This window comes from Euphorbia lathyris, chromosome 3 (genome assembly GCF_963576675.1).
Source record: "Euphorbia lathyris chromosome 3, ddEupLath1.1, whole genome shotgun sequence".
Lineage (NCBI taxonomy): Eukaryota > Viridiplantae > Streptophyta > Magnoliopsida > Malpighiales > Euphorbiaceae > Euphorbia > Euphorbia lathyris.
The window spans coordinates 60,114,910-60,128,266 of NC_088912.1; the positions used below are offsets into that span (position 1 = coordinate 60,114,910).

Below are 13,357 nucleotides of genomic sequence, written 5' to 3' on the forward strand. Positions count from 1 at the left end.
CTTTCAAACTAATCTAACCTCATAAGGGACCAACAGTTGCCTTCTCCATCTTCGGTCCTGGATTCGGTCGTTGATTTTTACTCTTTGGAGATCTAGATATGTTCGGTGTTTTCTGATTTTCTTCGTAGCGGTGAATCAAGGATTTGGTGGAATCATGACGAACGCCTTGATGTCGCTTCGAAGATCTGGAACCTTTAAGTCCTGGAACTTGCTTAGGAGGTGTAGGTGAACGATAATATCTTCTATATGATGGACTAACATTCTTCTCCTTCGATCTTCCCCTAATGACTTCATGATGAGATTCTTCTGAAGCTTCTCTTTTCCTTGGACATGTTCGGATGATGTGATACATATATACACATTCATATTCACCTCCTTAACCTCCGCTCTCATCACCTCCATTTTCATCACATGCCCCGCCCTCAGAATATTTATAGACTCTTGAATGGTGCCTATACTGTATATCAATTGCTTTCTTATATTATCCATAAACCGGTGTTGCTCATGATCCAAAAATCCTAAACAGGCCTCGATTTTTTTTATCCAAAGCTGGCGAGATGTGCAAAGGTTTCAACACATTATTACTGGAATCTACTAACAACAATAACATATACAGAGAGAAAGACCTAATTTTCTTAGCTTAATTGATCTTTTTTTAATACAAGTATGTTTTTATATATCACTGTACCACACCACCATTGTTTAAATACTTGTTTTTAGTTGTTCAATAGATTAGTCGGTTCTAAATTGATTAATACTCTTCAGATTAATGGTTTCTTTTCAAATAAAAGTATGTTGCATATAATGGAATTCGAAAGTTTTAATTTAAGGTAGTCTAGAATCCTTCTACTAAAATCTATTTTAAACAATCTTGTCAACCGGATTGGACCGGCCAGTTCGATCGATCGAACGAGGAATCGGTCAGGTTTATGTTTTAGATTTCAATGGGTTTTTTAATTTTTAAAGAACTAGACTGAATTGGAATTGGACCGAGACCGGCGGTCCAACCAGGAATCGATATGATATTGGTTTTTTTTTAAAAAAAATTTAAAAAAATTACTGAATAAACTAACTAAAAAAAGTGAAAAACAAAACAACTCTATAATAAAAAAAAGTAAAAAGAAACTAAAATTAAAAAAAAAAAGTACAAAACAAAAGAGATGGATTGTGCATAGGAAATCTAGATTAAGAAAAGTAAAAACAAATTAGCTCTTAGATTGGCAAATTTGACAAGAGGTGTTGCTGATATGCTTGAAATTACTTGTGTTTTTATACTTGAAATTTACATATTGAATTTTAAGACACTATTTATTCACAATAAATTAGGATCGTAATAATTTATAAGATAAATTTTGAATTAATTATATATAAATATTATTTAGTGTGTAATTGGTATTAATCAATGAGAACCATTTAGTTGAAGTGGCGAGTGGTTGGAATCATACAACATTTATTTATCTGGAAATATGATAAGTGAAAAATTGATGGAATAATTTGTTTTAGGATCCTAAATGAAGGTAAAGTGAGATTGAGTCAAAATGCACCTCCAAAATTTTTGGATAGATATGTATGTATAAGACAAGACCAAGCAAGAAAGCAATCGAGAGTCTGTGTACAAAATGGAGAATAAAAAACCTCATGCAATTTTCATTCCTTACCCTCTTCAAGGACATGTGATCCCTTCCGTTAATCTGGCCATCAACCTCGCCTCTCAAGGTTTCACCATCACCTTCATTAACACTCACGCCGTCCACCAGCAGACGGCCTCCGCCGCTGAAAACCATGATTTATTCGCGAAAGTTCGTGATTCGGGCCTGGACATCCGCTACTCCACCATCTCCGACGGACTTCCTGTTGGATACGATCGATCGTTGAATCATGACGAGTTCATGGGTGCGTTGTTGCATGTATTCTCGGCTCATGTGGAAGAAGCAGTCGCCGACATTATTGCTTCTGGGGAAGATGTACATTGTTTGATTGCTGATACTTTTTTTGTTTGGCCTTTCAAGATTGCCAAGAAATTCCGATTGCTTTACGTCTCTTTTTGGACTGAACCGGCTTTGGTCTTCACTTTATATTACCATCTACATCTTCTCAGGATAAATCGCCATTTTGATTCTCAAGGTACCGTACGCCACCTTTTACTCTCTTTTTTTTATTTTATGACCTAACCCAATTCTATATATCTAATGTTTATGGATCTAATTAAATTTTTTTTTTTTTAAAAGGGTAGATACTTACTTGATTTATGTGTAGATTAAACCAATAATAAATTACTTTTTCTTTTATTTGGTAAGCAAATTACATTAATCGGTTAGGTTTTCTTTTAGAGAATTCCTCAAGTTTTTCATTTTAAGGGTAAAAGATTCACTACTATTGTTGATTCGATATATCTAAAAGTTAAAAAATAAATCATGTACACGTGGCTGAATTTTAGAGATGTTTTTATTAATTTTTAATGTACTAAGCCCCAAAAATGTGATTTCAACATGTTGAAAGCACATATTAACTTCAGGAATTAATAAATACATATGTTAATTAAACCAACTCAGATTTATATCGGATCAGATCAACCGTAAATCTAAACTTCAAAATCTAATTTTGACATTCCACCATTATTGTTAGGGAGGAATAAGTGACATTCCACCATTATTGTTAGGGAGGAATAAGTGAGAAATTTAACCCTAATGTTTTAAGTGAAGTGCAAATTTAGCTCTAATGTATGAAATGCTGTAAATTTAAACCTAATGTTTAGTAAGATCAATTTTAGTTTATATATATAGCAGATTTAGGTTTTAGTATTTTAACAGAATATTTGTAATTTTGATAGCAATATACTTGGGAGGTCTGGAGCGACAGTTATATAATAGAATTTTGAAGGTCTGAATCGACAATTAAATATCAGTTAAACTGGTTTTTTCTAATTTTTGATAATATATGGTTAAAATTGATTCTTGTTTGGAAATATTAAGATTAAATTTGTACTATTTCATATATTAAGGTTAAATCTTAAATTTGGTCTATCTCTTGTTAGTTATATTTTTGAATGGAAAACTTCAGTTTTGAGCTTTTGAACTTTATGAAGAGAAATTAAAATTCTATGTTAGTTTCAAATACACAATCTATTTGGAATAAGTAAGCAATAAAAATACACAATTTGTAGATTTAATAATCTGTTCCTGTCATGACAAGTCTATAATGGTCAAGTTCATTAGACAAATTAAAGATCAATTAATTCTCACAATGGAATGAAAAAAAAAAAAAAAAATTACACTCATGTTAATGAAAATTGAAGTCTCTATTTGGAAGGTGAGAAATTAATGGATTTAAAAGTTAAAAGATGAGGTAATGGAATGGATGAAAATGCCGACTAAAAGTTTATGGAATGTAAATGAGAGTTAAAAGTTTTAAAAAAAAATCACTTTTTCTGTTATCTCTCAATTTGAAATTTAAAGTTTAAAATTGATGTGTTTAGTCTCGTTAATCTTCATTTAGATTTCATTAACCTCCTTCTAAACAATGATTAAAGTAAAAGTAGAATTCACAAATTAATAATGAAAGAGTGCAGATGCAGAAAGGCGTCATGATGAGCCGATAGATTACATCCCAGGAGTGAAGGCAATGGAAGTGAAGGATACACCATCTTATCTTCAAGAATTAGATACAACATCAGTTTGCCATCAAATCATTTTCAAAAGCTTTAATGAAGCTAAAGGCGCTGATTTTGTTTTGTGCAATTCGGTGCAAGAGCTTGAAAACGACACCGTGACAGCTCTACAAGCAGAAATCCCATTCTATTCAATTGGCCCCATTTTCTCAACTGATTTTGCTGACTGCAGTGTTGCCACTAGCTTGTGGTCAGAGTCTGATTGCACCCACTGGCTCGACAATAAACCCCATGCTTCTGTTTTATACGTTTCATTTGGTAGCTATGCCCATCTTACTAAAAATGACCTTACTCAGATCGCTGACGGGCTTTCGCTTAGTAAGGTGAGTTTTGTTTGGGTGCTACGTCCTGATATTGTGAGCTCCAATGATAAAGACCCTTTACCCGTTGGATACAAAGAAGAAATCTCTGACCGTGCAATGATCGTACCTTGGTGTAGTCAGAAGAAAATATTGACCCATCCAGCAATAGGAGGCTTCTTAACACATTGTGGTTGGAATTCCACATTAGAAAGTATATGGTGTCAAGTACCCTTGTTGTGTTTCCCTTTGTATACGGATCAATTCACCAATAGGAAATTAGTGGTTGATGATTGGAAGATAGGGATTAGTTTGAGTACCAACAAGATGATCACAAAAGAACAAGTATCAGATAATATCAACTGTTTGATGCGTGGAGATTCAAAGGATGACTTTCGGAACAGAATCAAGGAGGCCAAGAAGATTATGGAAACTGCCTTGTCACCCACTGGATCATCACACACAAATATGTCTCAATTCATCCAAGATGTCAAGACAAAGATTCAAAAGCTAATCCAATAACTTCATACATGTATGTATCTCTTTGACTTGATATTTTGCTCACTTTCAGGGGCTAATGCTAAATAAAAACTACTACTAAAAAAAAATATTGCGACTTCAGAAAGGCAACTCATCTTCAAATTGAAGCAAGGATAGGTGTTCATCTTGTATTGTTTGTATCATGATTACAGCGGCATAACTTAAGAACAGATTCATTCTTTCCTACACGAAAATGCAATACCAAAAACACTAGTATTCTATACCCTATTGCCATCAGAAACAACACCAACAGATTCTCCCATTTCGAATTACTGTCTGAAGATATATCGTATGCACTTCGAAGAGCCTGAATCCCTGAAATGGTTCTTACTTCCCCTACTGCAAATGATGTCTCCAAGTACTCATTTTCCAAAAGCCCCTACAACCACCAAATTATATACCATTTCTTTCTATTATCATTCAGCTCAAGGGCTCAGTGTGAAAAAAATTAAAGAACAAGATCTCAATATGTAAAGTTCAATACCCTTCATTCCAAAAAGAAATGACATTGCAAACCACTTGCCTGAATACAGTATGTGTGAAAAGCAATATAGGATACTGGGTATGTCCACACCGGTCCTGGCAAAGCATTTCGAATCCTAAAATACCCTGCAGACAGCATCATTACAACCTGAAAATGCAAACAAAACACCGTATGAGATTTGGTGATGCAAAGTATTCTGTTTCAGCCAAATCCAAATATTCAATCAAGCCTAGTTGTGGAACATTCATCACAAGACGACATGATTTTTTTTTTTTTTCCGAATCTCACATATTCTTGGAATGACTAGAAGAGTCTGCAAAACAGTAACCTCAAACCTTTTTTACTTTTGAGGTATGTAATGTAATACTCACATGCATGGATACCAGCGTCAAGACACTCCAGAAAACATGTTGCCAAAGTGAGCTGATAAGCAGCATTAGTCCTTCATTTACTAACAGGCATACAAAGAAATTCAAGACAAAGTACATCAACAAGCTGAATTCATCTCGTAATCCTATAAGGAAATAGAAGACAAGACTAGATGAGATGGCAATGAGGAAAAGGAATGGGATGCTGGAGAGGAGTTGCCCAAGTAAAAAGACCAACGCCCCAGAATGCCTATTTGATTCTTCACTTGCATATATCTGCAACATGGGCACACAAGATTCATTAGATCACCAAATATGAGTGTAGTCAACAAGAAATAGAAACACATGGATCTTTAAATGTTCATGCATATTAATGTACCCTGATTTCCTTCAGAAGTGAAGGTACGCCTGCTACGCTAAGAAGTGAAGCAAACGATACAAATACGAACACCGCAGCAACTCGTGTCTGAAATATAAAGGTGCGGAGATAAGAAAACAGTATAACCTCATAAGTGCAAATAAAAGTTGTGGAAGCAATGAATGAAGATGACAAGCATGATTGATGCATTCAATCAACAGGGATGGACCAGAAATTGGAATTAAGCAGCACAAAAGTATTTATTGCAGTAAAATATGTATTATAGAAAAGACGAGGAACTTTTTCCAGATGCTTAAAGAAGATAACATCTTGTATCAGTTGAAGATTTGAAACAAGCAGTTTTTCCTAGAATTGTAAAGATGCTAAAAACTTCCAGCTTAAGAACACACTCTTAGGAAAGCAAGAACTGCTAGAAAAGCTAGCTTTTAACTTCTCAAATCTCATCAAAATTATGTGTTCAGCAACCTTAAAATCATCAAGGCACCAGATTTAACTAGGATTTTATAGTTTCTTCTGACATTCATGATATATTATAGACAAACTCTGATGCATAATCGAAATTTCATTTTTAAGAAACTCACCACAACTGAAGACAATGAATGTCCGAGGCCTGAAAATACTGTCCCAATACAAAGTGTGAGAAGCATAAAAAGAATAAGACGTAACCAGTAATATTTCCACTCTCTTGACATAATTAACAATGATCTCCAAGTCAAGACTGCAATCCTTGTAGCACAGCTAGCTTTTCCCTTGCTTTTAAGATATGGACCTTCCTGCAGAAATAACCACATATTAGAAGAGAGTAATTGGAAATTACAATCCAATGGACCTATGCATGCACTAGTATCTTTAATTTTGGCATACACCAATGCAACAAAATGCATAAAAGGATTGGATTGTAATCTTATCCAGGCAGCATAGTTATGATTGCCTTGTCTCATTTCAAATTTTAGTTCAGTAATGAAAGACTGCAAAATGACAGCTATTACTAGCATCATTTTGGAAATCCAAAATCAACAAGAAAACTAACACAAGCACATATAGTACACACTCATGGTAAGTTAACTTAGATGATGCCTGAACAACAGTCATCATAAACCAATGCATTTTCCACTTTTCGATTGTTTTATATCAAAAAAACCCACCCAACCTCTACCACTTAAAGCCCAAAAATCAATCATACTTCATAAACTTTAATCAGGATGTATTGGCATGACGAGAGTGACAACGGAGCCAACATGCAAAGATGGACATCTATTATGCCCACTACAAATCAATGAGCTAACAACTAAGAGCCCAGCCCAACATGAGCCAATAACAATGATTACTTAATGCATGCACATGTCAAACAACTAAAAGAAAAAGAAATGGTCTAATCTAAGGGTAGGAATTTACATAACTTACCTTTTCTGTGAGCCTCAATATCATAGTTTCAACTGAAGCAGCATCAGCAGATGATTTATATGTTGCTTCCAGGGTACGTATGGCAACAGCAGTATCCATATTCACAGATGAAAAATCTCCATGATCATCCTATTCCCATAAGTTTATTTGCATCAGATTTCCATGTCAGAAGTTCATATTGAGAGGATATTACATAATTAACATCACATAGCCTCTCTAACTAGAGAGAATATTCATAATTCATGTCATGTAGTCTATGTGACATAAGTGCACATAATAGTTTATGATATTGCAAATTTCACTTGACCTTTAGACTGAACTAATTAAGCCTTTGTTTGGGAGTTGGGAGGTTAATGGAGGTGAGAGTTAGAGGAGGGAATGGAAGGGAAGGGGAAGTGAAGGAAATGAAGGTTAAAAAGTTAACATTGTTTGGGAGTTTATAGAATGTAAACGGGAGTTAAGGAAAATTATGGACAAAAATTACAAAGAAGTTTCCAGTATTCCCATTAACCCCCAATTTGGAGGTTAAAGTTTAGAGGGTAACAGGAGTAAAATGTTATCTCCCATTAACGTCATTTACTCTCCCAAAAAAAAAAAACTCCCAAACAAGGGCTAAATAAACGGCCCAACAATTTCAAGCATTTAATTCACTGTTGTTGGCTCTAAGAAAATAGGTTATTTGTACTTTGAAATTGAAAACATTACCTGCCAGTTTTTACACATTGCAATTATCCTGTCGAAATCTGTGTTTATTGCACGCAAGAAATGATCGGAAGGGCTTTGCATAATTGGGCAAGGAAATCCAGCATTTGAGAAGTGCTGCATCAAGAAAATTCTGTAAGTTTGAGGCCAGGAATGCCCTTCTAGTTGCCAACAAGGTAACAGAACTAGGAAGATTCCAAAATCTTTTGCTCTCACCAATCAGAGGAAGCATGAATAAAGGCAACCACATTAGATTAAATTCTAAACTAATTTTTTATGCACAAAATGGCCTTGTGAGATGACCTTAATAAATTTCCAGTATCTCACCTGCAAGCAAGCCAAAGTCTCTCCAAAGAATAGTGTATTTCCATTTGAAAGCAGGCAAATGCGATCAAAGAGGCCAAACACTTCTGTGCTGCTCTGGTAAATGGTGAAGATAAGCGTGCAACCAGTGCTAGCAAGTTTCTTTAATGTGACCATCATCAGAAGAGCAGAAACGCTGATCAGTGCAAAGTCTAAAAGTTAGCTATAACAGCTATAATGCAGCAAAACAGTAAATACCAGCTAACAAAGTAGCACATATCATCATAGCCATGTAGGAATTTTGACTAGACTATCCAGTGTGGATATTACAAAGGACAATTCATACTGTTACAACCAATAAAAAGATTGCGATAATTTTCTGAAAAACTTGATGCAGTATCGGTTAGCTTCAAAAGTGAAATTTCCCTAATCATGCCAATTACTGTCTCTCTCCATGTAACCTCTGGTGAATTTGAACGAAACAGAGAAGGAGATAGTCCTTATTCATTCACAGTAAACATGCATATGCACCCAAATATATTTGAAATGTTTCATTATTTATCATATGTATGTAAAAAGTGCTAAAATTTTGAAATGAAGTCAGGCAGGCACTGATACAGGATGAATAACTGATAATGTGACACAGAAACATGGAATTCAAAGTAATAACCTGTCAAGATGATAAAGGGGCTCATCTACAAATAAGATATGTGGCCTCATCACAAGCTCTCGTGCAATGCTAACGCGCCTTCTCTCACCATTTGGGAGGCCTTTCATATAGCAGTGCCCTCCAATCAATTTGTTTGCATAATCAATCAGGGACATGGCATGGATGGCATCCTCTACCACACTCTTTTTCTGGCAAAAGAAACCAGGAAGTTGTAGCAGTGCAGAGTAGTATAGGTACTCACGGACTGTGAGAGACCCGATCAGAGTAGTTTCCCTCTCGACAAACCCCTAGTAATTGGAAGAAACCAAAAAGTCAGACCCCAACTTTCAATGCGAAATACAGTATAGTTCCACCACTGCGAAGAAATTGTTAATTTTTTACCAAAGAAAACTTCCTCTGTAACAGTTATCAATTTCCAAACTGTAGTTACATTGAAGTGAAATAGTTTCAAGTCAGTCAAAGTCATTAAGTTGTGATGATAATGTAATCCGACTTCCAAGCATAGTTCAATGACCAAAAGAAAAAAAAAAAAATCAATCATGATATCTCATCATAAAACCATCTGATTTAATGCCTACCCCATTGGGCAGACAACTGAGAGAGCGAGAGAAAGAGTACAGAGTGATCGGAGCACGGAGCGTCTCCATTGAGCACCACAGCCATTTTAAAGAGAGAAAGCCAGGAGGAGGAGGCTAGAACCCTGTCAAGTTTTTCCTCCACACAATTACCAGAGGTTCTACTTTTTCCCATGTGAACTGGTGGCTCATCATTCGAATTTCAAATAAGCCACACGCTCTCACTGTGTTCCCAAAGCCTTTAATAAGTGAAGGCGGATGACAAGCTCCGCCCTTTTTCTCCTAGAGACAGCATATCTTTAAAGTCCCCTAGAATAACTCAAGGGAGTGAAGAACCAAGATGAAGATGTTTGAGAAGATCCCAAGAAGCCGAACAACGGCCTCGTTCCGGGAAGCCATAGAAACCAGTTAATCATACTTCGGCTTACAAGGCAAGTTATTATACCAACTCGTCCTTCTTGGATGCATCTGCTCGAAACAACCCTAGCTATATTTGGCATAGCATTATGGCAGCTCGTGACTTGATAAAATCGGGTGCTCGGTGCCTCGTTGGAACTGGGGATACAATCAATATTACCGACCCTTGGCTGCCTGATCCCTTGAATTCCTTTGTGGAAATTGTCCGTGAAGAAAGCGTGGTCCTCGAGAAAGTGAGCAGCTTAAAGTCAGTGGTGGGTAATACTTGGGACAACAGATTCATTTCTGCCATTTTTAATGCAAGAGATAGCCACTTAATTTGCCAAATCCCCTTTATCAATGATTTTTGGTACTGGTGTTGGGACCCGAAAGGCTGTTACAGCTTGAAGAATGGATACTTGAAGATGATGACTATGTCCGAAAGTCCAGAGGCTGCTTCCCCTAATATCTCAGTTAATTGGAATTCAGTCTAGAGTTTATCTACTCCCCCAAAAGTCAAGAACCTCTCTGGCGAGTGTTGACGGATTGGTCACTGACTTTGACTATGCTCAATTCAAGGCATGTTAATATTACTGATCTTTGCCCAGTATGTGCTAAATCTGGTGAGAGTATTTTCCATGTGCTTGTAGGTTGTGATTATGCTCATCAATTGTGGAACTTTACATCATATGGTGATGTCAGTGCTCTGTTCTCCTCTTTTTGTGATTTCTGGACTTTCATTAATGGCTCGAATACGCGCAAGGATGTTGAAACTGCAGCAACGGTATGCTGGATACTATGGACTATGATCTTATGTGGAATAAGAAAAGAACTCCTCTTCTGCCCCTGTGTTGTTTAGTCGAGCTACGACTTTCCTATCACGGTGGAAGCAAGCTCAGCTTCGTCCTACTGCTGCTGCTCCCTTTATTCCGCAGCCTGCTGTAAAATGGATGCCTCCGCCGACCGGTTTTCTGAAGTTAAATGTGGATACAGCCCTCTTCCAGGAGGAGAATATTGCAGGTTTTGGGTGTATTGCTCGTAATTCTCAAGGGGAGTTCGTTGCTGCACGGAATAGTGTTAGGCTCTGAGTTGGGCTAAAGAGAACATGTGGAGTAAAATTATTGTTGAAACAGATTCTCAACTCTTGTTTCAAGTGATGGCTCAGCCAGTTATGTTGCATTCTTTCTTTGGAGTCATTGTTGGTGATTGTAAATCCTTGGTTAAGGATATAGGAGACTGTACTGTCACCTTTGTTAAACGGCTCATGTTATTGCTAGAGCAGTCAGTTAGTTGGTTCAGTGTCTGATCATGGAGTTTGGGCATCCTACCCTCCTCCGTTTGCCTGTAATGCCTTACGGGCTGATTTATATTCTTAATGGCAAGTTTTTTCTTCTTTTGAAAAAAGAAAGTCATATTACATAGCTTAAAACACTGTCAGTGTTCAAATGTCAACAGACATTGATGTTGTGTACTTCAACAAGTGAAAAGATTTAGTATGTGCTTTAACTACTAACAACTAGTTAGCCACCAGACTATGTATATGCAAAGCACTAAAGATAAGAATACATACTCCGTCAAGAACTTAACTTTTGGCATGTAAGATATTAAAGAATCTCAGCTACTTGAAAATAACTAATGCTCTAAAGCATAAGCATCAAAACACTAAAGCAACCAGACCAACACATATACACACAAAAACTAAAATAAAATAAAAACCAATAATAAGGCAACGCCTAAGGGAACAGCTTTAAAACTAGAGCAGAAAAAAGTATATTTGCTGCATAAAAGATACAGATTTCCTTGAAGGACTTACATATGAGCCGTAAGGAAGGCGCGATTTTGTGCCATTTATAAATACTTCACCGTATGCTTTGGCTGAATGATGCAATCTTCCTGCAACACAGGTAGACGCTTGTTCAAATTCAGGCATGATAAGATTATCCAAAACTAATATGTACAACTGTCCAATTACTTATAACATGGAAAAGATGTTAGTAAACCTGCAATAGCCTTTAGTAATGTGGATTTGCCTGACTTTGCAGGACCCATGATAACTGTCATTGTCCCTGGCAATGCATAACCACTTGAACTCTTGACAACTTTATCAGAGTACTTTCTTTTACCCTTGATTGTGACAGTTAAGTCTTTCCAGACAACACAAGCTCCTGCAATCTTTCTTGCAACAGCTGCATTGGTTGGTAATGGAGGGGAAGGCAATGACCCACTATTGAGCTTTGACAAAGTTGGAGATGCTGGTGTAACAGCAGTATTTATAGAGTCGCCACCTTCCTCCACCCTGACATCAATATCTGTATCCTCCCACTCGGGTGAATCTTCAAATGAGATTGGTTGTCTAAGTGAACCAGGCTTCCGCAAGTAGAAAAAGTTACTAGAGGGAACCCTACTTGCAGGACTACTGGCAGAAGAAGATGACGATCTATAATTATCTGATTGAGACTGTATCTCTTCCATTTTCTACTTGAACTCTTTGAGACCTCAAGTTTTCAAAACAGCAGTCAATATAGATGGATTACTTCACCATTTTCCCAACATACCATTATAAATTAAACCTGTCCAGCCAAATTGTGACAGTCTAACTCTGTCAAGTATATAAAGAATTTCTTGCATCAGAAGTTATACGGAAAAACAAAGAACAGTAATTCCCGTGATAAAAAAAGGATAACCAGATTCCTGGATCGTTGTGCATCACAAAGTTACAGTCCAATAAAAATGTAATAAATTAATTCATAATGGAGAAACCAGGGAGGGACATACTGAAGGAAAAACCATTTTGATTCTTTAAATAAAAGTGAAAGGGCGTCTGTTTTGTATATGCAAATGCAATGCAGCTTTTCTTCAAAACAAATATGAGAAAGAATAAATGAAAAATAATAATCCTAAAACGAATTAAAGGAGAAAAAGAAAAAAGCAATGTCTCATTGAAATTGCTTTGTCGTCTATGTCCTTTCAGTTTCTCTACAATTAAGCAGAAAGTAAAGACCCATCTAACTTTAATAGCTTCAATAATACCAAGAATGAATAAACAGCAGAAACCCCCAAGCAAGCACCACTAAACTTGCAGATCACCATTTAATCACTGAAAGAAAACAAGTTTGAACCGCACGAATACCAGATGAAGGAAACCCACTTCACTTAGAAAAGGAACAATATAGGCTGAGAGAGAAGGAAGAATGTAAAGAGACAAACCTGGATCTGAGAGAGAAAGGAGTACAGAAAAACTGAGACTGAGACTGAGACTGAGAAATTGTAAATATTTATATTCTAACACTGAAGGTGGGGGAAGTGGGTACTATCCGACCCACTTATTCCGGGTATAAGCCCTCTTGTCTTGTTTCGCATCTTCACTTTTTCTTTCTTTTTTTTTGTCTTTTTTCTATCCTAATGATTTTAGGGGTTAAATTACACATATAGTACCAATCTTTGGTCTATTTATTTGTTCTCATCTAATGTAATTGGTACATCTAGTTTTATCTAATTATATTCAATCACCTCTATTTTTAATAAAATTTATTAGATGTAGAAAATGGAGACACGTTACCCTACGTGTTA

At 36.3% G+C, this 13,357-nt stretch overlaps 2 protein-coding genes across 3 annotated transcripts; one reads left to right on the forward strand and one right to left on the reverse strand.

Moving 5' to 3' along the window:
* Positions 1-1,551: 1,551 nt before the first annotated feature.
* On the forward strand, positions 1,552-4,600 carry LOC136222934 (UDP-glycosyltransferase 86A2-like). Its single transcript, XM_066010624.1, has 2 exons — positions 1,552-2,124; positions 3,569-4,600. Exons 1-2 carry the CDS (start codon positions 1,620-1,622, stop codon positions 4,486-4,488), a joined length of 1,425 nt encoding a protein of 474 aa, XP_065866696.1. The 5' UTR covers positions 1,552-1,619; the 3' UTR covers positions 4,489-4,600.
* A 27-nt stretch (positions 4,601-4,627) lies between these two features.
* Positions 4,628-13,134, reverse strand: LOC136222933 (ABC transporter G family member 3). 2 transcript variants are annotated; one of them, XM_066010622.1, is made up of 12 exons: positions 12,995-13,134; positions 11,788-12,386; positions 11,601-11,680; positions 8,817-9,103; positions 8,171-8,342; positions 7,847-7,960; positions 7,142-7,270; positions 6,319-6,510; positions 5,738-5,824; positions 5,362-5,634; positions 5,030-5,137; positions 4,628-4,885 (listed from the first exon to the last, which is right to left on the reverse strand). In XM_066010622.1, exons 2-12 carry the CDS (start codon positions 12,257-12,259, stop codon positions 4,628-4,630), a joined length of 2,172 nt encoding a protein of 723 aa, XP_065866694.1. In that variant the 5' UTR covers positions 12,260-12,386; positions 12,995-13,134. The 2 variants fall into 2 exon arrangements, with proteins under 2 accessions (XP_065866694.1, XP_065866695.1); XM_066010623.1 differs by having other exon boundaries at positions 11,788-12,357; positions 12,995-13,065.
* Between the last annotated feature and the right edge of the window lie 223 nt (positions 13,135-13,357).